The sequence below is a fragment of the Oncorhynchus kisutch genome, linkage group LG3, assembly GCF_002021735.2.
Source record: "Oncorhynchus kisutch isolate 150728-3 linkage group LG3, Okis_V2, whole genome shotgun sequence".
Taxonomy (NCBI): Eukaryota; Metazoa; Chordata; class Actinopteri; order Salmoniformes; family Salmonidae; genus Oncorhynchus; species Oncorhynchus kisutch.
Window position 1 is genome coordinate 67,163,413 of NC_034176.2, and position 27,948 is coordinate 67,191,360.

Genomic DNA, 27,948 nt, shown 5'->3' on the forward strand with positions numbered 1-27,948 from the left:
CTGTTCACGCCATTTCGATACCGAAGTGTGTCCTGTCCCACTGCACACGCACACGTTATATGCCTTTCCTTGTCCTTGTTCCTTGTCCACCCCTTATCTAAAATGTCTGTATTAAAGCACTTGTGGGGAACACCTGTATAGTCCCTTCATCTACCCTTAAAAAAAGAAAGGAGATGAGGAAATTATGTCCATAGGAGTAACTTATTGGGAGCAACATCCCCTAGTGTAATTGCTCACCTCTGTCTGCCCTTGACAATTTGTCCTTGGAGACAGGTGATGGCCAGATATGGTTCTGCAACCACATATTACCTTAATCAATCCAATCATTTCTGTCCGTCAAGGTGTGTCGTTGAGGGCATATGGGAATAGGGCAATGATTCACTCTGGTACTACCATGAAGAAACACTTCTATCTCTCCCCTTCCACCAACTTTTGTCATACATCTCTGGTTTAGGCTTAGTTATAGACATTCGAACGAGATTGGGAGCTAGGAACTAATAGACAGACTGAAACATGATAAAGACATCATGACATTATGAATATTCCTTTTAATTATCATAAGTACTGTGTCTCATATCCATCTATTGTAAACATATTTCACCACAGTTGATGTATTACATAATCATACAATACGTGCAATGCAAATGTAAACATGGTTGAGAAAAAAAAGGACACATTGCTGGGTCAGTCCATTTGTGTCACACAGAGGGGGTCTCAGTTCTTTGGTCCGATGTTCCACCCTCTGCGGTTTTCTGCTGTGATGTGGTCCCTGTACTCAGTTCCATGGACTGTCCCCCCATTTATTTTACTGTGGTCTCCCCTGCCTCTATCACAGTAGTTGGTCCCTTGTTTGACTTGCTCTCTACCACCTCTTTTTCATCTGACACATTGCTCCCTCCTTCCCTCTTTTTATCCCCATCCTTTTTACACAACTCTCTTTCTTCATTAGATTTTTTCCCTTCTACTCCCTGCCTCATTATCTCATCTACCTTCTGCAGACCCTCCTCCTCTTTTATGGTTTTGCATATGTTGTGCGCCAATGATTTGTTATTTTTCTTTCTCTGTGGCCCTCCTGACATCTTCTTCCTTGCTACGTTTCTCTTCTGTCTCCTTGTTCCTCTCTACCCTCTCAGCATTCAGGTCATCTGTAGGAGAGGAAAGGGAGGGACAAAATGTTATTTTCAACAGGTTAATTCCAAATTTCAAGCAATATTATTATTACTATTGAACGCACACACTTACTTGAATCCTTAGTCATGGACAGCAGTCCCATTGCAGGATTAAGGCTAATTCTCTCCTCGGGTAATGGTTGAATAGTATTAGTTGGTGTAGGGCTAGCAGAGTTAGTGGGTGTTGGACTGGAAGAGTTAGTGGGGCTATGAGTAGAAGAGTTAGTGGGACTATGAGTAACATAATTAGTGGGGATTGAGATAGTGGTGTGTGTAGTAGAGTTAGTAGGTTTAGTGGTGTTGGTGGGATTTGAAGGGTTAGTGGGGGTGTTGGTAGTAGAGTTAGTGGGGTTGGGGCTACTGATGAGGACAGAAGAGTTAGTGGCAATGGTGATATTAGAACAGCCTGTAGAGATAGTGGTGACGGGGCTAGAGTTAATGGGGGTGGGGGTAGTGGTGAGGCTAGTAGAGTTAGTTGGGATGGGACTAGTAGTGTTAGTAGTGGTGTGAGTAGAAGAGAATATGGGGGAGGAAATATTGGTGGAGTTAGTTGAGTGAGTGCCAGTGGGGATAGAAGTGACAGTGGGGGAGTGATTAGTAGAGAGAATGGGAATCGGACTGCTAGGGATAGTAGCAGTGTAAGCAGCACAGTTAGTGGAAGTTGAGCTGGTAGAGCAAGTAGGGATAGGACTAGTAGAGTTAGTGGGGCTTGAGGTAGAAGTGAAGTTGACAGAGTTAGTTGCGCTGGTATTGTGAGTTCCGGTTTGGGTAGCTTTGGAGTCCGTGGAGTTTATGGAGATATGGGTAGGAGTGGAAGCACCATTCATAGAATTAAGGGTTGAGGTTGTTATAGTAGCAGCAGGAGATGGAGGTGGGGTAACTGAATTAGTAATTAGGGTAGTGGGGGTGGGACACAGAGAGTTAGTGGGGGTGGGACACAGAGAGGTAGTGGGGGTGGGGGTAGAAGTGTTGTTGCCAGCAGAAGCAATTATGGAGATGGGAGTATTTAGTGTTGGAGTTGTCGAGTCAGTAGAAGTTGAGGCAGTAGTATCAGTAAGGGTAGGGGTAGAAGCATTAGTGATGGGGGTTGTTGATGTATGGGTATCAGTATTAGTGTTAACAGGTGTTGGGGCAGTAATGCTTGTAATGGTGATCGTGACTAGATTAGAGATGGACGACGCAGAGGTGGTTGGGGTGGTGGAGTCAGTGGAGGCAGGGGGAGTTGGGGTGGGGGTAATAGTGAGGATAGAGTCAAAGTTCATGTCAGTAGGGGGGGTGGAAGTTGTAATATTCATAGGGCCAGATGTAGTTGTGATGGAGGTATTGGTAGTGGCAGGGTTAGTACTGGAGATGAAGGTGGTGGTGTTGGGGGTGGGCGCTGTAGTATTGATAGGGGTAGGTGCAGACATTGTAGAGGGGATGATGTCATTGGGGGTTGAATTAGAGGAAGTAGCAGTAGTAGAAACGGGGATGGAAGAGTTAGTGGGATCTGGGACAGGGGAGGGAATGATGGTGTCAGTGAGAATATAAGAGTTTGTGGGATCTGGGACAGGGGAGGGAATGATGGTGTCAGTGGGAATAGAAGAGTTAGTGGGATCTGGGACAGGGGAGGGAATGATGGTGTCAGTGAGAATATAAGAGTTTGTGGGATCTGGGACAGGGGAGGGAATGATGGTGTCAGTGGGAATAGAAGAGTTAGTGGGATCTGGGACAGTGATGGGAATAGTGGTGTCAGTGGGGATAGGTTTGGAACTGGTAGGGGTATCAGTGATACTAGGGGTGGGGACTGTGGGGGAACATGCTTCTCCTTCCTGTATTTGGGATAGGTCATTCTCAGGGGTGAGATGACCGGAGATAGTGGGAGGTGGGGTTGGGCCTCGCTTAATTATTGGCTTAGGAGGCAGAGCAGGTTTCCCAGCTGACTCATGTGCGGACACACTCTGTCGGACCGCTCGTCTCGTATCTAAAGAGAAAGAAGATGAGCATAAGATACACAAAATTGCATACAATAGCGTGTATTTGTGTGTGTGTGTGTGCGTGTGTGTGTTTGTCTGCATGAGTGTATTTGTGCATGTGTGTGTTACCTGATGAGGTGGACATGGTCCGGGGCTTCATAAATGTGGGTGGGGGCTCAGGTTTATTATCGATGATAGTGCCTGAAACCGAGACAGAAAATGAAGGAAAACACACATCCATTACCACACACAGACTTGCACATATACTCTAGCAAGTGTTATATGAGTAAAAGGACTTACCCTCTGATTCAGCTTTTTTCATCTCTCCCTCCTGACTCTGTAGAATGGAATAAGAAGTTGTATGTTTTCCATATAGACACACAACCACATACACACTCAGATAAATGCACATACACACCTGTGTCTCTCCTGGCTGAGCTTTGGACACACCAATACGTTGTAGCATGAGCTGGAGGCGCTGCTCAAAGCCATGATGGCTGTCAGACGAGTGTTTCTGTATCTAACCAGAACCAAGGAGAAGCAGTCAGTGCCGTTAAGACCAAACTAAAAAATGCTCAAAATAAAAGCAAAAACAATCCTTTCATAGGCGGTGTAGAATTGACCAAATTGCTTTAACCCATCAAATTGTTTCAACGGGTCGGTTGAACACATTTGAATATCTACCTTCCCTTGTGCAGTGTTCTTGGTGTTCCCAGCGTTGGCTGCGGATCCAGAGAGCAGAATGAGAGACTGTGACTTCCCCTCTCTTAGCGCACGACGGGGTAGAGCCTCACCCCTCAGTGGAGTGGGACCATCAGGAGGGGTTTCTGCTTCCACTGGATCTCCTGTCACAAAGCTGTCATCCACACTCTCCTTCTCTTTCACTTTTTCATTCTCCTTCACTTGATCTTTTTCAGCTCTGGTGGCCTCCCTAAGAGGCCGAATTAGGTCGGCGATGGAGGTCTTCTTGGCCTTCCCCTCTTGGCTTCCCTCTGACTTCACAGCCCTCCGCTTTTTAAGGGTGAAGAACTCGCCCAGCTTCCTCCGTAGGGTTCTGGAAGGGGCGGGGCAAGGGGCGGCGCTAGCAGGCGCTACTTCCACTTCCTGTTCAGTAATGGGAGGTTCCTCAGACTCATTCTGTGTTTTCCTGGAGGAAGAGTCAGAGTAGCACAGGATCAGCATGTGTGTGTTTGTCAATCATAGGGCCCAAGTTTTTCCTGGCCATGTGGCCTGAGCTGGACAAGCTAGGGCCTGCATGCAGGTAATGTGGTCAGGAAAATGTTATAAATTATATTCCTTGAATGTACTTATTGTAGGTTGTTATAATATGGTTTATTGTGAGCTGGTTAAGATGTGTTGGGGATGAGATAGTGAAGTGTCAGATTATCTAAAAATGAGTTTGGTCAGATACTCACATGGTGTCGACAGGAAGGACTCTCTTAGTAAAGAACTCTTCAACTCCCTCATCAACTCGCCCCATGTGATTAGGGACTCCATTTTCATTGTCAACCACCGATTCCTGTGTCACACCCATGCACACACGCACAGAGAAAGACATGCGTTTTAAGACATCTGTGATTATTAGGTGTTTGTGTGTGAGAATGTGTGTGAGTGCAGTTAGACTACCAGAGAAATAGAAAGCAAAAGGGTTTCCAATTCGTGGAAAGAGTGCTATGTTGGATATTAGGTTACTGAGAGCAGTTTACTTCATATAGCACATAGTAATTATTACATAAAATTATCACCTCATGGGCTCAGACTTCCCTGGCACACAGAATATACACATCAACACCTCATATATCCCCTAGATCTACATTATCACACTACCATTGGTATGTACAATTACCAATGACTGACTCAGAAAACCATTAATACCTTATGAAGTCATCTCCTGTAGCACTAAGGCTGCCCATGTGATTAGGTTTGGTTTAGTTCATCCAACAAAACCAGCATTACATGTGCAACTCTGATCGTGACTGATACAGTACCAATGGCAGGCATACAATGGATAAGGTGATGATGGCTAAAGTAGAGGAAATTCACACATACCTACCAAGAAAAAGCCCACCAGCTTCAGACGAAGCATTATATAGCCCTAGAAATTAGCCACATACAATCACAATCCTATACACAAAGGCAATCCCCCCAAACACACACTATTGGTGTTGAATATGCAAGCAGCTGGTTGCTGTTGCGATACAAGTACCTTGAATCAAGCAGGCACCAGGCATCTTCCCTCCATCCCCCCACTGTACCCTGTCACATCTCCCCTCACCATTACACCTCTACACAGCACCTATTTTTTTTCCATCCCTCTGTACCTGTGGTCTGCTGGGGCGGAGGTGTTGGTTTTGTCGGTGTGGTCTAGGTCTGCTGCGGGTGTAGTGCCTCAGCGCCGGCCCACCCAATGGAAGCTCCATAAGGGGAGACACAGCACTCCGTTGTCGTGGCTCTGTTGCCGAGGCACGGTTGCTAAGAGCACCAGCAGCAGTATTCACTGCCTCCACCAAGGTAGGAGGGGCCAAACTGAGTTAGACTGACAGATTTGACAACAAGGGGCCTCGCCTTTCTACCCCCCCCCTTCCTCCAAAAGCGTGAGAAAGACCAAAAGAATAAGACAGAGAAAGAATGGAGTAATTTAGAGCTTGTGTTGTGGAGAGGGGTGCAGGTGCACAAGGCAGTCAAGCATATATTAATGTATAATATAAATTAAGGTTCTTCATGGAACTGACCAAAATGCAGGAAGGGAACAATATGTGCAAAAATTTAAAATTAATAATTGATTTTACATGGATGGGCTATAGAAAATGATTGGTGATCTAGGCAATGGGTTTCTGGTGTGCAAATCTCAAGAAGTGATTAAAATATCAAGCAAGGGAAAACCAGGGAGGGGACTAAAATTGTGTTTTAACGAAGCACTCAATATCAGAGGGCAGATCCTCTGAAAGAAATTCAACAGGAACAACCAAAATAGTCTAGTTCACCTACTACTCCAAACAGGTTTCTAAAGAGACTTGTGGGCATAAACCTTCTGTCAGAACCATGTAGCAGATAAATAGGGCAGATTATAATCTAGTGTAAACATGATCAAACATCCTAGTGTCTATATTTCAGTACTACATGCCATACTAAATTAGCCTAATAATGGCTGAAAATGAAGCAAATTGACTCATGACACCCCAGTAGGTTGAGCTTTTTTTATTTGTATTATTGGCTGCACAGTCAAACATTCTCCCACCCCTCCAATCATATCTTGCCATTCAAGCCCCCTAGCATTTAATTTCGATGGTACAAAAGAAAAAAGCATTAAACCAAAAAACAAATACATTCTAAAAGCTTTAATTAACAAGAGCAAGGTATTATGTTTCATTTGAAAACAGCATCACATTTTGTAAAAGCAGAATATTTCAGGTCCTCCTACCCCCCTAACCTTTGACCCCCGAACAGCTAATTCCATGGGTGAAAGCACATGATAATTGTTTTCAGACAGACAGAGCACAAGAGGGCCAACATGAAAAGATCAAATGTGGGCCAAAATATGCAACAGAGAAGGCATTCTGGAGGGCCTATAGAACATAATTGATAGCAGAATGAGCACATGATTTGACATAAGACATCATGATGTAAACCACCTCCCTCTCCTTACATCTTTTCCAGTGACAACAGTCTGCATAATGTTATCCAGATACTGTATACAAACATAATTCAACATGAGGGTGTCAGGGGTTTCGCAGTAGGATGTAGATAGAGATCGCAAGAGAGAAAAATAAGCTCTTAAAAAAATAGAATGCATCATCAACATCAGAGAAAGATCTCAGGTTATAACTGGGGTGTGCATGTGTGGTATACGTGTATGTTTGATAGTGGGTACAATGGGGTGTATGTTAGTGTACAGATAGGGGACACTTTGTATTGTTAGATGTAGACAGAGACTTCGTCTTCATCACCGGTCCATCATACTGAGAATCATTTCAGGAGTGAGGTCACCGTTGGGGGGACCCTCTGTGACAGACAGTGCCATTTCCTGCACCACCTCCTCCCCCTGGAGTGACTCTTCTACCTGATTGGCAGGTTCTCCTTTGGCATGCTCCACCTCTACTGCTGGCTCCTCATCCTCGACAGCTTCTTCCTCCTGGCTCGCCTGCTCGGCTTTCATCTCTTTCTTCACGATGATGTCATCCACCTCGCCTGTGGTCTCATCCTCCACCCGGATGATTGCCGCCGCTGAGGGAAGAAGAAACCCACTTTTACACATCTGTCCAACTGTTTCGTGACTTTTGAGTCCCTCGGGGTACTGATTAGTGATCTGCACCTGATTAAATATGTGAAGGCCAGAGTATTCACTCGATGCTATGTCTGCATGAAAAGTGATTCCTTCAAGAAATTAAGTAGGGAGGGTGGTATTTTTATTCCAACAAGGTACCAGAGTGACACTCACTTGGGGCAGGTTTGGCCTTGGGAGGTCTTCCACGTTTCCTCTTGGCTGGCGGGCCAACAGGGGCAGGGACAGGGACAACCGGTGGTGCCTGCTCCACCTCAATCTCAGCTAGCAGCTCCTCCTCCTCTTCCTCAATGTCATCCAGCTCAGGCTCTGTGGAAGAGAGGAACAAGAAAAACCTGATTTTAGCGATGTACTCTTAAGATGCATAGTAAACAATATTACATGATATTGTTGCATTGCATGTATAAGAACAATAAAGTGAACTCTGACTTGGTCGTACCGGTGTCGTCATCGTCGTCATCCCGTCTGGAGCGCATCTTCCTCTTCCTGCCGCGGCGGCCTTTCTTGGGTGGGGTTCCGTTCTCATCGCCGGTGTTCTCTCCGTTACAGTTCTCTGCGTGACGTAGCATGGTGTTCTGAGGAGCAAAGAGTCATATACAGTGCCTTCAGAAAACAGTGAGATAATCGTCCAGCCCATTGACTCTCTTCATCACTCATCTTGAAAAAATGTATACTAAAACCATGCAAATAAACCATTAACATAATGAAAAAATCGAATGATTTATTGAAATAGCATGGGCGACCTAGAAAAACTAATTTGTACAATTTAAGGCCATGTGGCAAATGCAAGTATTAGGGGATGGGGTGTGAGCACGTGGGTCTGGGCAGATGAGATGTAGTTGTTGTTCGTATGTGTAACTGGTTCAAAAAGAATAATGGAAAATGGAAGAAATAAAAAAATGTAAACAGGGATTCATACCCGTTGACTTATTCCACTTTGTTGTGTTACAGCCCTAAATTCAAAATGGATTAAATAGATTCTCTCGCACCCATTTAAACACAATACTCCATAATGACCGAGTGAAAACATGTTTAGAAATGTTTGCACATTTAAAGATAAATACAGAAATCTCATTTACATAAGTATTCACATCCCTTTGGTATGACACTCCAAATTGAGCTCACTACAACGTGATTGGAGTCCACCTGTGACTAATTAAATTGTTTGGGCATGATTTATATAGACAGGTTTTTCTTTCTATGTTCCCACAGTTAACAGTGCATGTCAGAGCAGAAACTATACCATGAACTTCAAGGAATAATCAGAATTGTGATGAGACATCTGGGAAAGGGTATAAAACCATTTCTAGAGTGTTCAAAGTTTCAAAGAGCACAGTGGTCTCCATCATCGGGAAATTGTAAAAATACGGAACTACCCAAACTCTGCCTAGAACTGGCCGTTCGACCAAACTGAGCAACCATGCAAGAAGGACCTTGGTCAGGGAGGTGACCAAGAACCCAATGACCACTGACAGAACTAGAGTTCCATGGCTGAGATGGGAGAATCTGCCAGAAGGACAACAGTATATACAGCACTTCCCCAATCTGGGCTTTATGGGAGTGGGCAGACGGAAGCCATTCTGAATGCAAAGCACTATGTTTGGAGAAAACCAGGCACAGCTCATCACCCCTTCAACACCATCCCTACCGTGAAGCATGGATGTGGCAGCATCATGCTATGGGGATGTTTTTCAGTGGTAGGGACTGGGAGACTGGTAGGAATAGAGGGAACAATGAATGGAGGCAAATAAAGACAAATCATTGATGAGAACCTGCTTCAGAGTGCAAAATGACCTCAGAGACTGGGGTGAAGATTTACGTTCCAACCGAAAAATGACCAAGCATACAGCCAAAGGAACGCTGGAATGGCTTCAGAACAAGAATGTGAGAGTCCTTGACTGGCCCAGTGAAAGCACAGACACGAATCCCATTGAAAACCGGTGGAAGACTGCTGTTCACCGCGCTCCCCATCAAACGTAAAGATGTCCTTTAAAAAGCAACGATTCCCTTTGAAAAACACCACGTGGCCCCGATGAGTCAGAAACTAGCGTCAAAATTATTATTACAAGAGTAGACATGATAATTTGGGACAAAGTCAGTCGTCTAAAACATCCATGCATCACAATGGGTAAATTAAGATTGTTTTGATCTGACAATGTTAATTTGCCCACTATGGGATGAACAGCTGCAGAGATTGCACTCAATCCAATAGCATAGACAGTGTGACAGACCTGCTCAACAGCTCCGAATGTTCACATAAAACACCCTGCAAAAAAAGTGTTTGCTTGAGAAATACTGCACCAAACACCTTAGTTAGAAACAAAATTGTGTAACTAAAACATCCTTGGCAAAAAACATACAAATTATTTACAGACTGAGTTATGTTAGATATATTCAGTGACTCATGGTGGACAATCAATTAACCAAATGCAGAATTTGTCAGGAAAGACTGAAATCTCATTTTTAATAAGCAACAGAAACACCTGACAATTGGCGTGTTCAGTGGCTCTTTAACAGAGCTTGAGAAGATCTGGAAGAAATGTGAGAACATTCCAAATCCAGAAGGAGATACCCAAGACGACTCATAAAGCTGCAATTTCTGCAAACGGTGCTTCTACAAGGTATTGACTCAGAGGTGTAAATACTTATGGAAATGAGATATTTCTGTATTTAATTTACAATATATTTGGAAAAAATTCTAAAAACAGTTTTTCACTTTGTGATTATGGGTATTGTGTGTAGATGGGTGAGAGAAAAAAATATTTTGAATTCAGGCTGTAAAACTAAATGTGGAAGAAGTCAAGGGGTATGAATACTTTCTGAAGGCACTAAGACCGCAACACACTGTGGAGCATCTAGGCTTCAATCCTCCCCAACCTGGTGGGAGGGTGTGTTTTTTGAGTGTCCTGTATCCTGCTCGGGAGGGTATGCATTTGGATGTCAATGAGTCCTTTAGCCTGCAGTGTGGATGTGTGTTGTTCCCTTACCCTGCGAGTAAAGGTCTTGCCACACTTGCTGCAGACGAAGGCAGTGGGGATGAAGTTGGGGTCATGGTAACGTTTGAAATGCATGTCCAGCAGCTGCTTCTGCCGGAAAGTTTTCTCACATTGGCTGCAGGCGTACGGCTTCTCCCCTGTGTGTGTGCGTCTGTGCATGATCATGTGACGCTCCTAGGGGTCAGAGGTTAAACATAGGACAGTCAGTGAATACACCGAGGTCTAGAACAGTCTCCGGCTGATTCCAAACATATCCATGGGAGGCATCTCAATTGTCTAAAGTGGCCTCATCTCTGAGATTGATGATGGCAAATATCTGGTGGACATCCACCATTTCAAATCAGGGAAGATTGTGAGGAAACAAGTAGAGGTGGTCTCTTTCACGTACCTGTCTGCAGCAATAGTCACACTGGTCGCACTTGAAGCGCTTCTCGTTCTTGTGGGATTTCTGGTGCTGGATGAGTGCGTAACGCTCGTGGAACATAGCGTCACAGTAACGACACTTCCTGCCCATCTCCATGAACGAATGCTGCTTCCGCAAGTGCACACCTGAGAGTGAAAAAGGAAGGAAGGGATAATCCAAATGTAAGGAACACAGACTGATTCACTCAAGGTTACAAGACCGTATTTCAGCAGAGGAGATATGACTGTGCACAAGCGAGTCGCTTACCCAGGTCGCTCTTGCGGGCGATGACTGTGTCACAGTGGGGGCAGTGGAATTTGGCCACATTCTCTGTGTGCTTCTGCAGGATGTGCATCTTCATGGTGCCGCTCTGCGTGAAACGAGCATGGCAGATGTAGCACTCATATGGCTTCTCACCTGCCAGAGAGAGGGACGCTTTATTAGGTTGTATGTGAGGCAGATACACGTGTGTGTGTATATATAAACTTAGCAAAAAAAGAAATATCCTCTCACTGTCAACTGCATTTACTTTCAGAAAACTTAACGTGTGTAAATATTTGTAGACCCCACTCTCCGATCCAACAGGTCCCAGACGTGCTCAATGGGATTGAGATCCGGGCTCTTCGCTGGCCATGGCAGAACACGGACATTCCTGTCTTGCAGGAAATCACGCACAGAACGAGCAGTATGGTTGGTAGCATTATCATGCTGGAGGCTCATGTCAGGATGAGCCTGCAGGAAGGATACCACATGAGGGAGGAGGATGTTTTCCCTGTAACGCACAGCATTGAGATTGCCTGCAATGACAACAAGCTCAGTCCGATGATGCTGTAACACATCGCCCCAGACCATGATGGACCCTACACCTCCAAATCGATCCCGCTCCAGAGAACAGGCCACGGTGTAAGGCTCATTCCTTCAATGATAGCTAAACTTGGATTAGCTAACACAATGTGCCATTGGAACACAGGAGTGGAGGTTGCTGATAATGGGTCTCTGCCTATGTAGATATTCTGCCGTTTCCAGCTACAATAGTCACTTACAACATTAACAATTTCTACATTGTATTTCTGATCAATGTTATTTTAAATGGACCAAAAATGTGCTTCTTTCAAAAACAAGGACATTTCTCAGTGACCCCAAACTTTTGAACGGTAGTGTGTGAAAATAAATAAATAAATATATATATTCACACAAACAAAAGTAGATTGGGCTATGTAAGCCACACTCGTTGCTAACAGGTGTATAAAATTGAGCACACCGCCATGCAATCTCCATAGAGAAACACTGGCAGTAGAATGGCCTGAAGAGCTCAGTGACTTTCAATGTGGCACCGTCATTTTATTTATTTAACTAGGCAAGCCAGTTAACAACAAATTCTTATTTACAATGACGGCCTACCCCGGCTAAACCCGAATGACACTAGGCCAATTGTGCACCGCCCCATGGGACTCCCAAACATGGCCGGGTGTGATGCAGCTGAAATGCAGTGCCTTAGACCGCTGCGCCACTTGGAAGCCTCCTTTCCAACAAGTGAATGTCAAATTTCTGCCCTGCTAGAGCTGCCCCGGTCAACTATAAGTACTGTTATTGTGCATTGGAAACATCTAGGAGCAACAAAGGCTCAGCCGCGAAGTAGTAGGCTACACAAGCTCACAGAATGGAACCGCCGAAAGCAGAAGCGCATAAAAGTAATCTGTCCTCGGTTGCAACACAATAAGTGTTCGTTCGGGAGCTTCATGAAATGGGTTTCCATGGCCGATCAACAGCACACAAGCCTAAGATCACCATGCACAATTCCAAGTGTCGGCTGAAGTGGTGTAAAGCTTTCTGCCATTTGACTCTGGAGCAGTGGAAACGCGTGTTCTGGAGTGATGAATCACGCTTCACCATCTGGCAGGCCGTCGGACGAATACAGGTTTGGCGGATGCCAGGAAAACACTACCCGCCCCAATGCATAGTGCCAATTGTAAAGTTAGGTGGAGGAGGAATAATGGTCTGGGACTGGTTTCCATAGTTAGGGCCCTTAGTTCCAGTGAAGGGAAATCTTAACGCTACAGCATACAATGACAGTCAAGACGATTCTGTGCTTCCAACTTTGTGGCAACAGTTTGGGGAAGGCCCTTTCCTGTTTCAGCATGACAATGCCACAACATCAGTGCCCAACCTCACTAATGCGCTTGTGGAAAGCCTTCCCAGAAGAGTGGAGGCTGTTATAGCAGCAAAGGGGGGACCAACTCCATATGAATGCCCATGATTTTGGATTGACATGTTCGACGAGCAGATGTCCATATACTTTTGGTCAAGTAGTGTAGCATCGATCAACAGAACTAAAATCAGGAATACTTGGGTGTAAGGCCGAGAGATTGGGGTGTGTGTTACCTGAGTGTGTCCTCATGTGTCTCTTCAGTTTGTAGGTATCTCGGCTGGCGTAGCTGCACAGACTGCACTGGAAGGGCCTCTCGCCTGTATGGGAGCGGATGTGTCTCTTCAGCTTACTCACCTGGGGTAAAGAGAGAGAGAAACATTTAAACAACATTCCAGTTATAATTTTCAAATTAGTTCACAGCTAGATAACATGTAAAAATAGATCAGAGGTGCGTACTTACCTCCACACTAGCGTAGTCACACATGGAGCACTTGAAGGGTTTCTCGAATGTGTGTTTGTAGCGACGATGACGCACCAGCTCTCCACTGGTCACAAATGCCATGTCACAATCTTGGCATTTATGAGGACGAGTGCCTAAAACGGAGAGGGCAGTGGCAATAGTTAACATAAGTAACACTCACCCTATCCATTCAATAAGGATAAATACAGTTGAAGTCAGAAGTTTACATACACCTTAGCCAAATACATTTAAACTCAGGTTTAAATCCTGACATTTAATCCTAGTAAAAATTCCCTTTCTTAGGTCAGTTAGGATCACCACTTTATTTGAAGAATGTGAAATGTCTGAATAATAGTAGAGAATAATTTAAGTTTGCATTTCTTTTATCACATTCCCAGTGGGTCAGAAATTTTAATACACGCAATGCTACCAAATACTAACTTACTTTAAATTGTTTAACTTGGGTCATACGTTTCGGGTAGCCTTCCACAAGCTTCCTACAATAAGTTGGGTCAATTTTGGACCATTCTTTCCTGCAGCAAAGCACCCCTACAACATGATGCTGCGAAACACGGGCTTCACGGCTGGGATGGTGTTCTTTGGCTTGCAAGCCTCCCCCTATTTCCTCCAAACATAACAATGGTCATTATGGCCAAACAGTTCTATTTTTGTTTCATCAGACCATAGGACATTTATCCAAAAAGTACCATCTTTGTCCCCATGTGCAGTTGCAAACCGCAGTCTGGCTTTTTTATGGAGGTTTTGGAGCAGTGGCTTCTTCCTTGCTGAGCGACATTTCAGGTTATGTCGATATAGGACTCGTTTTACTGTGGATATAGATACTTCTGTACCCGTTTCCTCCAGAATCTTCACAAGGTCCTTTACTGTTGTTCTGGGATTGATTTGCACTTTTCGCACCAAAGTACGTTCATCTCTAGGAGACAGAAAGCGTTACCTTCCTGAGCGGTATGACGGCTGCGTGGTCCCATGGTGTTTATACTTGCGTACTATTGTTTGTACAGATGAACGTGGTACCTTCAAGCATTTGGAAATTGCTCCCAAGGATGAACTAGACTTGTGGAGGTCAACAATTTTTTTTCTGCGGTCTTGGCTGATTTCTTTTGATTTTCCCATGATGTCAAGCAAAGAGGCAGAGTTAGAAGGTAAGCCTTGAAATACATCCACAGGTACACCCCCAATTGACTCAAATGATGTCAATTAGCCTATCAGAAGCTTCTAAAGCCATTATATAATTTTATGGAATTTTCCAAGCTGTTTAAATGCACAAAGGAGATGTCCTAACCGACTTGCAAAAACGACAGTTTGTTAACAAGAAATTTGTGGAGTGGTTAAAAAACGAGTTTTAATGACTCCAACCTAAGTGTTTGTAAACTTCCGACTTTAACTGTACATATTATTTTTTTTTTAACAGCCTGTGACTGAACATGTGAGTCTGTAGATACCTGTGTGTGTGTTGAGGTGGTTCCTCAGCAGTGTGACAGTTCTGAAGGCCCTCCCACACAGATGGCATTTGTGTGGCCTCTCATCTGTGTGGCTCTTCATGTGGCGGTCCAGGTTAGAGCGCCGGGGGCAGGTGTAGCTACACAGCTCACACTGGAACGTCTTCTTCACACCTGAGAGACAAAAGAGGTTATTAAACACAAAAAATAGACTCAGCGAAATGACGTTGCCACGAGCAGCACCACAAATATTGATACGAGCGAAATTCATGATGCCGCGCTCACTGTGACACAGTGTCTGCACAGGCTCGCATCACGCTGTTAAGAGAGTGGTAGCCACGGAACCAAAACAGCACAGAAGTTGAGCCTTGCGCCACAACGCTCATAGTTGTTGCGGAAATTGACCCAGTATGTGTTCTACTTGCTGCATCTACGTCATCGCCGAGTCTCCCTTTAACACACACAGATCTCCTCCTCACACCCCAAAAGAGGGGTTGCCATATCCCCACCGAGACACAAAACTTGACCTTTCACACAACTCTGACCTTTCTTTTTTATCTTAGTGGGTTTGGGCGGCTTCATGTTGCCCACAACCTTCTCAGCATTGACCTCAGAGAGCATCCCCTCCTGCTGCTCCTCCTCAAAGTCATACACAGACACGTCCATGTCTCGCTCCCCCTCCCCATAACGCAGGCGGCTCTTCTTGCCCTTCTTCCCCTTGCGGATGCCAGCAGTTGGTTGGTAATCTGGGTCTTTTGACCATGTCTGGTCCTCTACTTGGGGCTCAGCTTCCTCCTCCTCCTCCTCCTCCCCATGGATCACCTGGAGCTCATCCTGGGCTGCCTGCAGTTCTTCCTGCTCAACTGTCTCCACCTCTCCATTCGCCCCCACCTTCACCACCTTCACCAGACAAAAACAATTTGCCAGGAAGGGGTTAGAGTTGTATTATAGTCAGTGCATCTCACCAGAGCCTTCAGGCCAAAGTGTGTATAGAAAAATTAAGCAGGATATTAAAAATCTTGTTTAAAGTGTGTGTGTAGTTGAGTAGCGTCCGACCTGGAAGCCCTCGGGCAGAGGGAGGGTGTGGCAGATCACTGGCTCTGCCTCAGTATTTCCTGCTGAGGCGTCAACGAAGCTGGCCTGGAGCTCTTCCACGGTGGCTGTAGTGACAGGGACCTGCACCAGCTGCAGCTGTCCAAGCCCCAGCGCTGCACTCGTCTGATCCATGTTCCCCTCCATGTTCACCACCTAAAGTCAAGACACAGTCAGGGTCAGTCAGCTTACAAGGGATATCTTCCAAACCTCTCTCAACGTAAACTCACAAATCACACTAACCTGCAGGGTGATGATCTGTCCCTCGTCTCCCCCGGTGACCGTCACTGTTCCGCCCCCTTCAAGGACCTCAGTCTTCATCTGTAGCAGGGCAGGGTCAAGGGTCGAGTCCAGGGTGTCCATCACCATCATTTCAACATTCCCCGTCACCTCTTGGGGTGCCACACCCCCCTCCATCAGGGAAGCCTCTGCAGTCTGGAGCAGCTCTGCTCCCTCCCCACTGTCCTGGAGACCTTCGACCTGAGCGGTCTCAATGGAAACGCCTTCACCCTCCATAGAAACGACCTGACAATACCAGAAGAATTTTAAAATACATAACTTTGAAGCCTAGTGGTTAGAGCGTTGGAGCCTAGTGGTTAGAGCGTTGGACTAGTAACCGGAAGGTTGCAAGTTCAAATCCCCGAGCTGACAAGGTACAAATCTGTCGTTCTGCCCCTGAACAGGCAGTTAACCCGCTGTTCCTAGGCCGTCATTGAAAATAAGAATGTGTTCTTAACTGACGTGCCTAGTTAAATAAAAGGTAAAATAAAAATAAATAAAAAAGCATGATACACTATATACACACAAAAGTATGTGGACACCCCTTCAAATGAGTGGATTCGGCTATTTCAGCCACACACTTCGCTGACACGTGTATAAAATCGAGCGCACCGCCATGCAATCCCCAGTAGACAATTCTATGCTTCCAACTTTGTGGCAACAGCTTGGGGAAGGCCCTTTCCTGTTTCAGCGGTACATAAATGGTTTTTCTTGATCGTTGTGGAAGAACTTGACTGGCCTGCACATTGTCCTGACCTCAACCCCATCCCAAAGGTGTTGGACGAATTGGAAAGCCGACTGCAAGCCAGGCCTAATTGCCGAACACCAGCTGATTATTTGATCTTTAATCCTGCTTCTCTGTCTACCAACCATTTGACAAAGTCCCAATAAAAAAAACTGCACTCCCAAAATAAGCAGATCATTTTTTATATATATAAGAAACTCACTGATAAAATGAACCTACCCTGTTCACCCTCATGTGTCTTGCCCCGGTATAGCTGTTGTTTTTGTAACATTACCGTGCGGGTTATAGAGGGAGCTCGAGCTCTCATGACAAGTTTTAAATCGAAAGGCGGCTGTAGGCGGACCAGGCTGGCGCGATGGGACGTGGTGCCGATGATAGCTTCTGAAGAAGAAATCTACTCTCCGTGCTCGCGGACATATTTGGGCTACATATTAAGAGATGACTCTACATTCCCTCCTTCCGTGTTTACTCTCGGGAACCTTTGTGAAACGTTACCTAGTTACCGAGCCAACTTAACTAGAGCCCCATTTTGTGAAGCCGTAAAATAGCTTGAATCCATAGAAAGTATTTTACAATTAGTGTTGATATATTAGAACCAAAGGATTGTTGTAGAACATCGACTAAAATAACTACCCATGTAGTAAATCTGAAATACTACAGAAGAGATTTATTGATTACATTTTTTTCTTCCGAAGTGTTGCACCATGAGTGATTGGACACATTAAGGATGTTACATTGATACAACGTATACATCGACACAAAGTTTAAACTCAATGTTAAGCTTTCGTTCTAGAACCCGGAGACGCAGGTTCTCTTCTCAAAAGAGGAAACAAAGGACACGAGAAGATGGACGCCTGGCCTAAACAAGCCACTAAACATTAAGGCGTTTATAAAGCCACCTATGCCTTAAAACGAACCAATAGCAGTCCAAATACACTAATACGTTTAACAGAAGCTCTAACTTCTGGGTTATAAATGTTTTTAGTAAATTTCGATAACGATAGAGGGAGACAAACACCCCCCCGCCAGTCGCCTGGACCGCGAGCCCCACCGTGACACCTAGAGGCCGACGACAGCTCCTACAAAAATGCACCCCTTCATCGGAGAAAGTCCCGTTTTACCTGCTCCTCGGTCTTCCTTTTTCTGGTAAATTTGCTTGAGCGCTCAGTGCTTGTTCGGTCTTCCTCTGGCAACGGTAGGGAAGATTGCCCTTGCGTCCCAGCGCTATTAATCCTCTAACGCTTTGACAGAGTTATCTCGACACAAAATGGTGGCCTGGAGCGAGCGAGTGTGCATGCGCAGACAGAGGCCCGACGGGAGAAGTGGGAGGGGGGTAGTGCAGCAGTTGTGTGGCAGTGACGTCTGAGCGCCAGTTTTGAATTCCAGGGTTCGTGGGCGTGGTTCTGGGTGAACAGTTGTTTCCACATGACAAAAAAAAGTTCTATTTTTTCTATAATTAGTTTGCGTTACTTTAATAGGGATATATTTCACTATGAAAAGCAAAATATTTCAAGACTACCATGCAACCACAGCATAAATGCATGCTTGTAAGAATAGTTTGTGAAATATGTTGCTTTCAAATATGTATTGTGGGGCTGGGAAGGATTGAAGCAGGCTATGATAGTGTATGCTTGACTTGGGCAAGAGCTCACTGGAGCTGAGTACCTGCACTTCCAAAGTTCTACTGCTTGAGCTCCTAATCCTCTTATAAAATATTAGCTCAAAAGTATTGTGGAGCTCTTACACCTAAAAATATACAGTACCGGCACCAAACATTTGTACCAGCACCTATTTTAGTCCAAGTCAAGCACTGTGTATATCCCATATACCTCCTTCCAATTATCAATCATTTAGTTAAAGGTTAAAATAATATTGTGGGAATATGTTTGGCCTCCTCCATCATGACCCAGGAGAGGGCAGTACAGTTTAGAAAGACATTAGTCTGGAAGTCATGGATGAAAAAGTGCTGCTTTTTGGGTATTGGATGCCAGCACAGAACATTTGAGGGGTTTTGTTTCATTGTTGTCATTCTCAAATACTGATTTTAAAGCACACCGAAAGTACTCTCATATAAATACCATCCAATGTAGTAGGTTAACCAACAGATTTTTATAATAAAGTTTAAACATCTGAAAGCAGGCAACATATTTGCTCAACATTATTTATTTATATGAAACAGTAAATAATTGTATCTTTTATAGTGCACAATCTGTAAGTCATCCTGAAAATAAACAATGTATCAAAACTCTTCTTTATACTCATTCATATTCTTCTCTGGTTCGTAATAAAAATATCATTTTCTTCATGTATTCATTAACTGACAATCTCTCTTTCTGTAACTTGAGGCACTTTCTGATTGAAGAGGCTCCATTAGACTAAAAATGTATCTTCACTGTAAGGTGACTGTGTGTGTACACGTGGCCTTTGAGTGGACAACAATAGTCATTCATGTTTTCAATCACGAGTGGAGTGAGGGAGGCAAATATATTTCTGTTCATTTGCGCAATCTCCACCTCCATGGCAGAAATTGCTTGTCTGATCTAGAATAACTCCATGGCAGAAATTGCTTGTCTGATCTAGAAGAACTCCATGGCAGAAATTGATTGTCTGATCGAGAAGAGGAGTGGAGCTCTTTGATCTGTTAGTGGTGAAATGGTAAGGATCTCTTAAGAGAGTGGTGGGATTAGGATGGCATCTGATAATGGTCTGAAGAAGTGGCATCTCCATTATGTTAAAGGACAGCGGTGGCTATACTGCTGTGGGTTGAGGAGCGGGGTTCCTCAACACAGGATGCCTCAACACCTGCATGAAGCATAAATACCACTTACTCTCCACCAATGACACCTCCACAATCAATACAGTGCATTCAGAAAGTTCGGACCCCTTGACTTTTTCCAAATGTTGTTACGATACAGTCTTATCCTAAAATGTATTCAATATTTTTTTCCCCTCATCAATCTACACACAATACCTCACAATGACGAAGCGAAAACAGGTTAATAATTTTTAGCTAATTTATAAAATATAAAAAACAGAAATAACTTATTTACATAAGTATTCAGACCCTTTGCTTCGAGACTTGAAATTGAGCTCAGGGGCATCCTGTTTCCATTGATCATCCTTGATGTTTCTACAACTTGATTTGGAGTCCACCTGTGGTAAATACAATTGACTGGACATGATTTGGAAAGGAACACACTGGTCTATATAAGGTCCCACAGTTGACAGTGCATGTCACAGCAAAAACCAAGCCAAGAGGTCGAAGGAATTGTCCGCAGCATTGAAGGTCCCCAAGAACGCAGTGGAACCATCAACTCTTCCTAGAGCTGTCTGCCTGGCCAAACTGAGCAATCGGGGGGAAGGGCCTTGGTCTGGCCTTGACCAAGAACCCGATCGTTACTCTGACAGAGCTCCAAAGATCCTCTGTGGAGATGGGAGAACATTCCAGAAGGACAACCATCTCTGCAGCACTCCACCAATCAGGCCTTTATGGTAGAGTGGCCAGACGGAAGCCACTCTACAGTAAAAGGCACATGACAGCCCGCTTGGAGTTTGCCAAAAGGCACCTAAAGGACTCTCAGACATGAGAAACAAGATTCTCTGGTCTGAGGAAACCAGGATTAGACTCTTTGGCCTGAATGCCAAGCGTAAAGTCAGGAGGAAACCTGGCACCATCCCTACGGTGAAGCATGGTGGTGGCAGCAGCATCATGCTGTGGGGATGTTTTTCAGCGGCAGCACCTGGGAGACTAGTCAGGATCGAGGGAAAGATGAACGGAGCAAAGTACAGAGAGGTCCTTGATGAAAACCTGCTCCAGAGTGCTCAGGACATCAGACTGAGGGAAGGTTCACCGTCCAACGGGACAATAACCCTATACACACAGCCAAGGAAGTGCAGGAGTTGCTTCTGGACAAGTCTCTGAATATCCCTGAGTGGCCAAGCCAGAACCCAGACTTAAACTCAATCAAACATCTCTGGAGAGACCTGAAAATAGCTCTACAGCAACGCTCCCCATCTAACCTGACAGAGCTTGAGAGGATCTGCAGAGAAGAATGGGAGAAACTCACCAAAAACAGGTGTGCCAAGCTTGTTATATTTTTATTTAACCTTTATTTAACTAGGCAACTTTTATTTAACTTGTAGTGTCATACCCAAGAAGACTCAAGGCTGTAATCGCTGCCAAAGGTGCTTCAACAAAATACTGAGTAATGGGTCTGAATACTTATGTAAATATGATATTTCAGTTTTTTATTTTCTATTCATTTGCACATCAAACAAAATAAGTCTGAATACTTTCCAAATGCACACACATCTCAATCAACACCACTCACTTCAAACCACTCTCAAGTCAGCAGATTCCCCTGTGTTGACCATCCCCCTCACCATGCTCCTGTGTGGCAGGGATGTCCATCTCTGTAACCTGCTCCTCCTCCTTCTTGTCTTCCACTTTCTCCTTCTCTTTTTCTTCCTCTTGCTCTTCCTTTGTCTCACTGGAGGCCTGCAGCTGCTCGCTACTCTCCTCCTCCTATGTAAATGTTACATGCAAAGTTCTCTACAGTTCAGAACACTGAAACATAAGGCACTATTTATACAGGCATAAACCCATGATCATTATCATTACCTCAGAGCTGCAGTCTGCATCTAGAGGAGGACAGTCCTCATTCCGGAAGCCTTCAGGGGCCTCGACAATGATTTCTATAACATCGTCCTCACACTCATCACTGCTGAGGAAAGCAAAAAGGAGAATATTACAGACCACAATCTGACATACACACACACACATACATCCGGACTCTGACTCACTCTGTGTAATACAAAATATTGAGCAAACAGTTCTGTCTTATGAAATGGATATGAAGGATTTGGGCACATTCAAAGTAGCGTGAGAGTAGAGCATTAGAAAACAGCACTATGCAACTTCACCCAGTATTATACAAACTAAATCCACCATCCAGATTCAACTAAATTCACATACCATTTCGCTTTTCAAACACTAGATGGCAAGATGAGTTCATTTAGAGTCTGATACATAATAGAAGGGAATGTTGACCTCTCAGCAAAGTCCCTTGTCTCATCTTCCTTCTCTTGTTCCTTCTCCTTCTCATCCCTCTTCTGTTCATCTTCTTCCTCTTCTGCTTGTTCTTTCTCCTCCTCTTCTTCATCATCAATGTCAGAGCAGTTGAGAAAATCAAAGCTCTCCAGGGCAGTCTCAACTTCCTGAGTGAAGCTGAAGGACCGACTGTGAGATCGACCCTATGGAGGAAAGAGACTTAGTACACACATCACACAATTACATGTCTACCCACACACAATTACATGTCTACTGTCACATACACTCACAGTCACTGTCTCTTCAGGTAGTGTTAGCTCTTGTGGTTGAGTAGATTGGAGTCTGTGAATGTGTTCCGCGGAGGACTTTTCCTCCCTCAGTCCCTCTCCCAGTACACAGTCAGTGGGAAGAGGCTCAACTCCAGCCCTAGGCTTCTCGGCCTGCAGTGTTGAGGCTGGAGGAGCATCACCTTGATCCACTGGGGTTGAAACACATGACTCTGGGCCCCCAGACTCATGCAAGTCCAAGGCTTCATGCATGTCCTGGTTAGAGCAGTGAGAAGCCACACAGGAGACTTCAAGGTCTAAGCGGGGTAGGGGTTCTGGAGTTTCAGAGGACTCAACTGATTGGTCAGACAACCTGTTAGTCGAAGCACAGTCTATGGCTCTCTCACTGACATGTCTGAGAGATCGTGAACACTTCAAATGGCCATTCAGCAGTGTACACTTCACAGAGTCTGTTTTGCCAAATCCCTTGGTGGTGTCTGGCTCCCCTTCCTCCTGATTGGACAAGAGGGATGGGGTGGAGACGCTTGATTGGCGGGGATTGAAGGAGATCTGGATAGTGGGTGTGGTCTGCAGGCTGTGAGAGACCATCATCCTGTGTGTGTGTCCCATGGCTGGGCTGGAAGAGTCGTCTGATGATTCAGAGGAGTTTGACCAGACTGTACCATTCTCCAGCTCCCCTGGTCTCCTCAATAGATACTACACAGCGATAAATGAGAGAGGGAAGGGGTGGGGCAGAGGAAGAGAGAAAGATGTCATCAATAACAGGCAAGTCCATCTGACAAAACATGGAGAAAAAATATATATTTATTTCCATCTGGAAAGGATAATTTAAATTCCTATTTTGATGACCCGGTGTTGCTGTCATACAATTTTTTGCTTTGTATTTTTCAGCCCTTTTTCCTCCCCAAATTCGTGGTATCCAATTGGTAGTAGTTACAGTCATGTCTCATCGCTGTAACTCCCGTACGGACTTGGGAGAAGCGACACACAACCCAACCAAGCTGCACTGCTTCTTGACACAACGCCCATCCAACCCGGAAGCCATCCGTACCAATGTGTCGGAGGAACACCGTACACCTGGCGACCGTATCAGCGTGCACTGTGCCCGGCCCGCCACAGGAGATGCTAGTGCGCGACAAGACAAGGATATCCCTTCCGGCCGAACCCTCCCTAACCCGGACGACACTGGGCCAATTGTGCGCCGCCCCATGGGCCTCCCGGTCGCGACAGAGCCTGGACTCGAACTCAGAATCTCTAGTGGCACAGCTAGCACTGCGATGCAGTGCCTTAGACCACTGCACTGCTCAAGAGGCCTCCTGTAACACAATTAACTTGGCTCAAAAATCATTATGACAGAACAATTACACCAGAACTGCGCACTGAACATATGCTTTAAATACAAATATGATTTTCAATATATCTGAAGGACAAAATAATCAAATTCCGTAGATGGCACTGCATTTCAGAAAATTGCAATGATCAGACTACATGGACCAAGACTCACTCACTGGCTAGTTCACATTTACCAAGTACAGAACACTGAAAATCATGACTTGATGACAAAACCACCACACACTAACCAGACCACCATATTTCAACTACAGACAACCACACTTCTTCAACTGTATGCAGCCACACACCAACTGTGAGTGTATTCGGCTGGGTGGAGAGAGCCTGTCTGCCAAGGTGTCACGGAACACCTCACGTTGACCAGTGTTGGCCCAGTCTGGCCCTGCTCCGAGGAGAAATGCTCTTCAGCGCGGCGAGGAAGAGGAGGGAGAAATTGGACTACTACTCAACCACTATTAAAAACAGCTAATCGGACCACAGCTACATTCATACTCACTTCTGGTCTCACACATATCACTGGTACCCTCATTCACTCCACAACCAGATCTCCACTCTTCACACAACTCACTCCTATCCTCACACACTTCTCTCCTACATTCACATAGCTCACCAGTACACTCACAAGCACCACAACCCACTCTTGTACGCTCACACAGTCCTCTCCTACACAGCTCACCGATATACTCACACACCTCTACTACAATCACACACACACTACTGCTACCTCTACAAACACAGCAGCCAGGGAGCAGCTGAAACAGAACAAAATTTTACTAATAATAGCAAGTAGTAATCAATGGTTATAATAACAACAATAAAACAATACAATATTTAGGTTTTACAGACAATTATGAACTGATGACTTTAGCATAGGTTTATGCTGCGGAGAGAGATGTAGGGAGGACAAGGTGTGACTCACATAAAACACCTGCTCGCGCATGGAAGGTGTGTCTGGAGGGCTCTGATTGGACAAAAAGCGCTTCGAAACCGTACTGGAGGACGAGGTCTGGTCATCTTTATCAAACGGACTGGGTGTGAGAGAAGGATAGTGTGCGAGAGAGCGAGAGAGAAAGTGAGAGAGGGCAAGATACAGTTGAAGTCGGAAGTTTACATACACCTTAGCCAAATACATTTAAACTCAGTTTTTCACAATTGCTGACATTTAATCCAAGTAAAAATTCCCTTTCTTAGGTCAGTTAGGATCACCACTTATTTTAAGAATGTGAAATGTCAGAATAATAGTAGAGATAATGATTTATTTCAGCTTTTATTTCTTTCATCACATTCCCAGTGGGTCAGAAGTATACATACACTCAATTAGTATTTGGTAGCATTGCCTTTAAATTGTTTAACTTGAGTCAAATGTTTCGGGTAGCCTTCCACAAGCTTCCCACAATAAGTTGGGTGAATTTTGGCCCATTCCTCTTGACAGATCTGGTGTAACTGAGTCAGGTTTGTTGGCCTCCTTGCTCGCACATGCTTTTTCAGTTCTGCCCACAAATGTTCTATAGGATTGAGGTCAGGGCTTTGTGATGGCCACTCCAATACCTTGACTTTGTTGTTCTTAAGACATTTTGCCACAACTTTGGAAATATGCTTGGGGTCATTGTCCATTTGAAAGACCCATTTGCGACCAAGCTTCAACTTCCTGAATGATGTCTTGAGATGTTGCTTCAAAATATCCACATAATTTTCCTGCCTCATAATGCCATTCATTTTGTGAAGTGCACCAGTCCCTCCTGCAGCAAAGCACCCTCACAACATGATGCTGTCACCCCGTGCTTCATGGTTGGGATGGTGTTCTGCAGCTTGCAAGCCTCCCCCTGTTTCCTCCAAACATAACGATGGTCATTATGGCCAAACATTTCTATATTTGTTTCATCAGACCATAGGACATTTATCCAAAAAGTACGATCTTTGTTCCCATGTGCAGTTGCAAACCGTAGTCTGGCTTTTTTATGGCGGTTTTGGAGCAGGGGCTTCTTCCTTGCTGAGTGGCTTTTCAGGTTATGTCATAGGACTTGTTTTACTGTGGATATAGATACTTTTGTACCTGTTTCCTCCAGCATCTTCACAAGGTCCTTTTGTTGTTGTTCTGAGTTTGATTTGCACTTTTCGTACCAAAGTACGTTCATCTCTAGGAGACGGAACGCGTCTCCTTCCTGAGCGGTATGACGGCTGCGTGATCCCATGGTGTTGATACTTGCGTACTATTGTTTGTACAGATGAACATTTGTTGACAAGAAATTTGTGGAGTGGTTGAAAAACGAGTTTTAATACCTCCAACCTAAGTGTATGTAAACTTCTGATTTCAACTGTATTTACATTTGAGATATATATTATAGAAACAGCTGTATCGTGTGTTATTACTACTGACAAACTGAGTCAGTCTTGACACAAACAGTACTCTTTCTCTCACAAATGGCCTGGTTTGGCTATCACCAATAGAATGGGGAGATAGATGAAGGTGGAACAGGGGTTGAGGTGGAGGGAGGTGAGACAAGGGGATGAATTGGTAAAGAGGGATGATTGAGGTGAGACTGACCTCCAGTTGACCTCTAGGTTCAGTTTTACTGTCCCCAAGTCATTGATATCCACAGCAACCGTCTGAGGCAGTGGACAGAACAGGTCTAGTGTCTCACAGGACACGCTGCCAACCACCACGTGATTGGCCAAGCTCTTCAGCTCAGTCACCTTGGCAACCACAATGGACAAACAACCACAGTCAGTTGAATGGTAGCGGCAAGTGATGTTTTTTAGGACTATTGTTAAGTTCTGGGTATTTTTGCTGTTTGTGTACAATAATGTGATAATAACATGGCAATACAGTAATAACATATCGTTATTATAAACATGTTTATAATATCTATATGTTATTATACATGTTATTATAAACACAAACACGTTTATCCAGAGTTAATTACAGTAAATACTGATTTGATCATAAACACTATCATGCTCCATCCAAAGGGCTTTCTCACCTTGATTGACAGGAGCTCTGTGATAAGAGGCAGGAAGACGTTGTCTTCACTGTCCCACACCTGTTTACTGCTGACCTCCACACGACCTTTCATCCGCCAGCGCTGACGCCCGTAACGCATCAGGACCTGGGGGTTAAGGGTACCATCAGTGCCTCATGTGTGTGCGTATACTGCATGTGTGCATATGTCGGTGTAGGTGAGTGTGTGTCAATTAGTTATTCTCACCTCATATTGGTCTCCTGCACACAACCGTGCATAGCCAATCAGACCTGCAGTACAGGAGACATACAGTTACAGCACATAACATATGCACACAGGGAGAACACTAGAATGAGAGAGAGAAAGAGAGTGAGGGGGTGGTAAGAACAGATGGGAGTGAGGGTCCGAACAAATTGGTGGGAGAAGGAGGGGGGGGGGGTGAGAAAATGACTCACCTTTCATCTTGATGTGAAACTCTCCCATCTGGTTCTCCAGTTCACTCTCCAGCGAACACATGTGCTGCAGAGAGAGAGAGAGAGACGAAGGAGAAAGAGGCGAGAGAGAGAGAGGCGAGAGAAAGAGAGGCGAGAGAAAGAGAGAGAGAGGCGAGAGAAAGAGAGGTGAGAGAGAGATTGAGAGAGAGAGAATGAGCCATTCATATGAATAATAATCTGTGATGTTTGTTGTCAAAGCAACATGACATTGCGGTCAAAATCTTATTTCTGATAAGTTACTTATTTCAAGACTTACTTTACCTTACTTTCCATTCTGTAAATGGCTATTTTAAATGTTAAAAGGCTCTATGAAAGAGAGAATAGCCTTGTTCTCTAACACGTCTCCCCAGTGTACCCATAAGCCCCTGCCCCTTACCTCAGTGTACTCCCTGTAGCCCCTGTTGGCCTCATTCAGGCTCTCCCGTGCCTCCTTGCTCCCTGTGGCAGAGTTAAAGGCTGCCACCATCTTGCTGGCCCCATCCCGCAGCCGCCGCTGCATACAGTAAGCATCATACAGCTCCTCTACCTGGAACGTTACAGCAACCTTACAGCTGTGCAGAAACACTATGGTGACCTGTAAAGCTCCTTAATCTGCTACCAAAAAGTATTAGAGATGGTTACCCTATAACAAAACAGAGTCTACTCTGTAGTTACAACATTATGACAACACTATGACAAATGTATGGCTAACAGGTATCTTACTGCACTGCAGATGCACACACAAAGTCATACCTTGCTGAGGTGGAACTCCAAGCGACGCATAAATCTCTCTATAGCCTTCACTTGCTGATAAAGCACAAAGATCAAAGACAAGTTA

General features: G+C 44.7%; 2 protein-coding genes across 20 annotated transcripts in view; both read right to left on the reverse strand.

Annotated features, from left to right (window-relative positions):
- Positions 1-528: 528 nt before the first annotated feature.
- On the reverse strand, positions 529-5,597 carry LOC109888195 (mucin-2). Its single transcript, XM_020479389.2, has 8 exons — positions 5,446-5,597; positions 4,540-4,643; positions 3,809-4,271; positions 3,543-3,644; positions 3,425-3,461; positions 3,254-3,325; positions 1,243-3,132; positions 529-1,145 (listed from the first exon to the last, which is right to left on the reverse strand). The coding sequence occupies exons 1-8, from the start codon at positions 5,542-5,544 to the stop codon at positions 1,048-1,050; spliced, it is 2,865 nt and encodes a 954-aa protein (XP_020334978.2). The 5' UTR covers positions 5,545-5,597; the 3' UTR covers positions 529-1,047.
- A 710-nt stretch (positions 5,598-6,307) lies between these two features.
- LOC109888203 (transcriptional repressor CTCF) overlaps positions 6,308-27,948 on the reverse strand; it is a 33,129-nt gene continuing 11,488 nt past the window's right edge. For 2 of the 19 annotated variants that reach the window (XM_031811833.1, XM_031811843.1), the window contains exons 6-17: positions 27,864-27,917; positions 27,508-27,657; positions 27,093-27,156; positions 26,884-26,927; positions 26,659-26,784; positions 26,223-26,371; positions 24,597-24,705; positions 22,331-23,023; positions 22,041-22,243; positions 21,612-21,711; positions 21,322-21,515; positions 19,335-19,792 (exon numbers count right to left, since the gene is read on the reverse strand). In XM_031811833.1, coding sequence (XP_031667693.1) covers positions 21,339-21,515; positions 21,612-21,711; positions 22,041-22,243; positions 22,331-23,023; positions 24,597-24,705; positions 26,223-26,371; positions 26,659-26,784; positions 26,884-26,927; positions 27,093-27,156; positions 27,508-27,657; positions 27,864-27,917 — 1,869 coding nt within the window. In that variant the 3' untranslated portion in view covers positions 19,335-19,792; positions 21,322-21,338. Of the gene's footprint in view, positions 7,349-7,562; positions 7,716-7,845; positions 7,982-10,393; positions 10,577-10,790; positions 10,952-11,072; positions 11,223-13,187; positions 13,309-13,414; positions 13,549-14,877; positions 15,049-15,419; positions 15,775-15,930; positions 16,123-16,209; positions 16,492-17,209; positions 18,044-18,111; positions 18,337-19,334; positions 19,793-21,321; positions 21,516-21,611; positions 21,715-21,965; positions 21,982-22,040; positions 22,244-22,324; positions 23,024-24,596; positions 24,706-26,222; positions 26,372-26,658; positions 26,785-26,883; positions 26,928-27,092; positions 27,157-27,507; positions 27,658-27,863; positions 27,918-27,948 lie in introns of those variants that run through there. The other 17 variants (XM_031811807.1, XM_031811814.1, XM_020479423.2 and 14 more) reach the window with 14 other exon arrangements.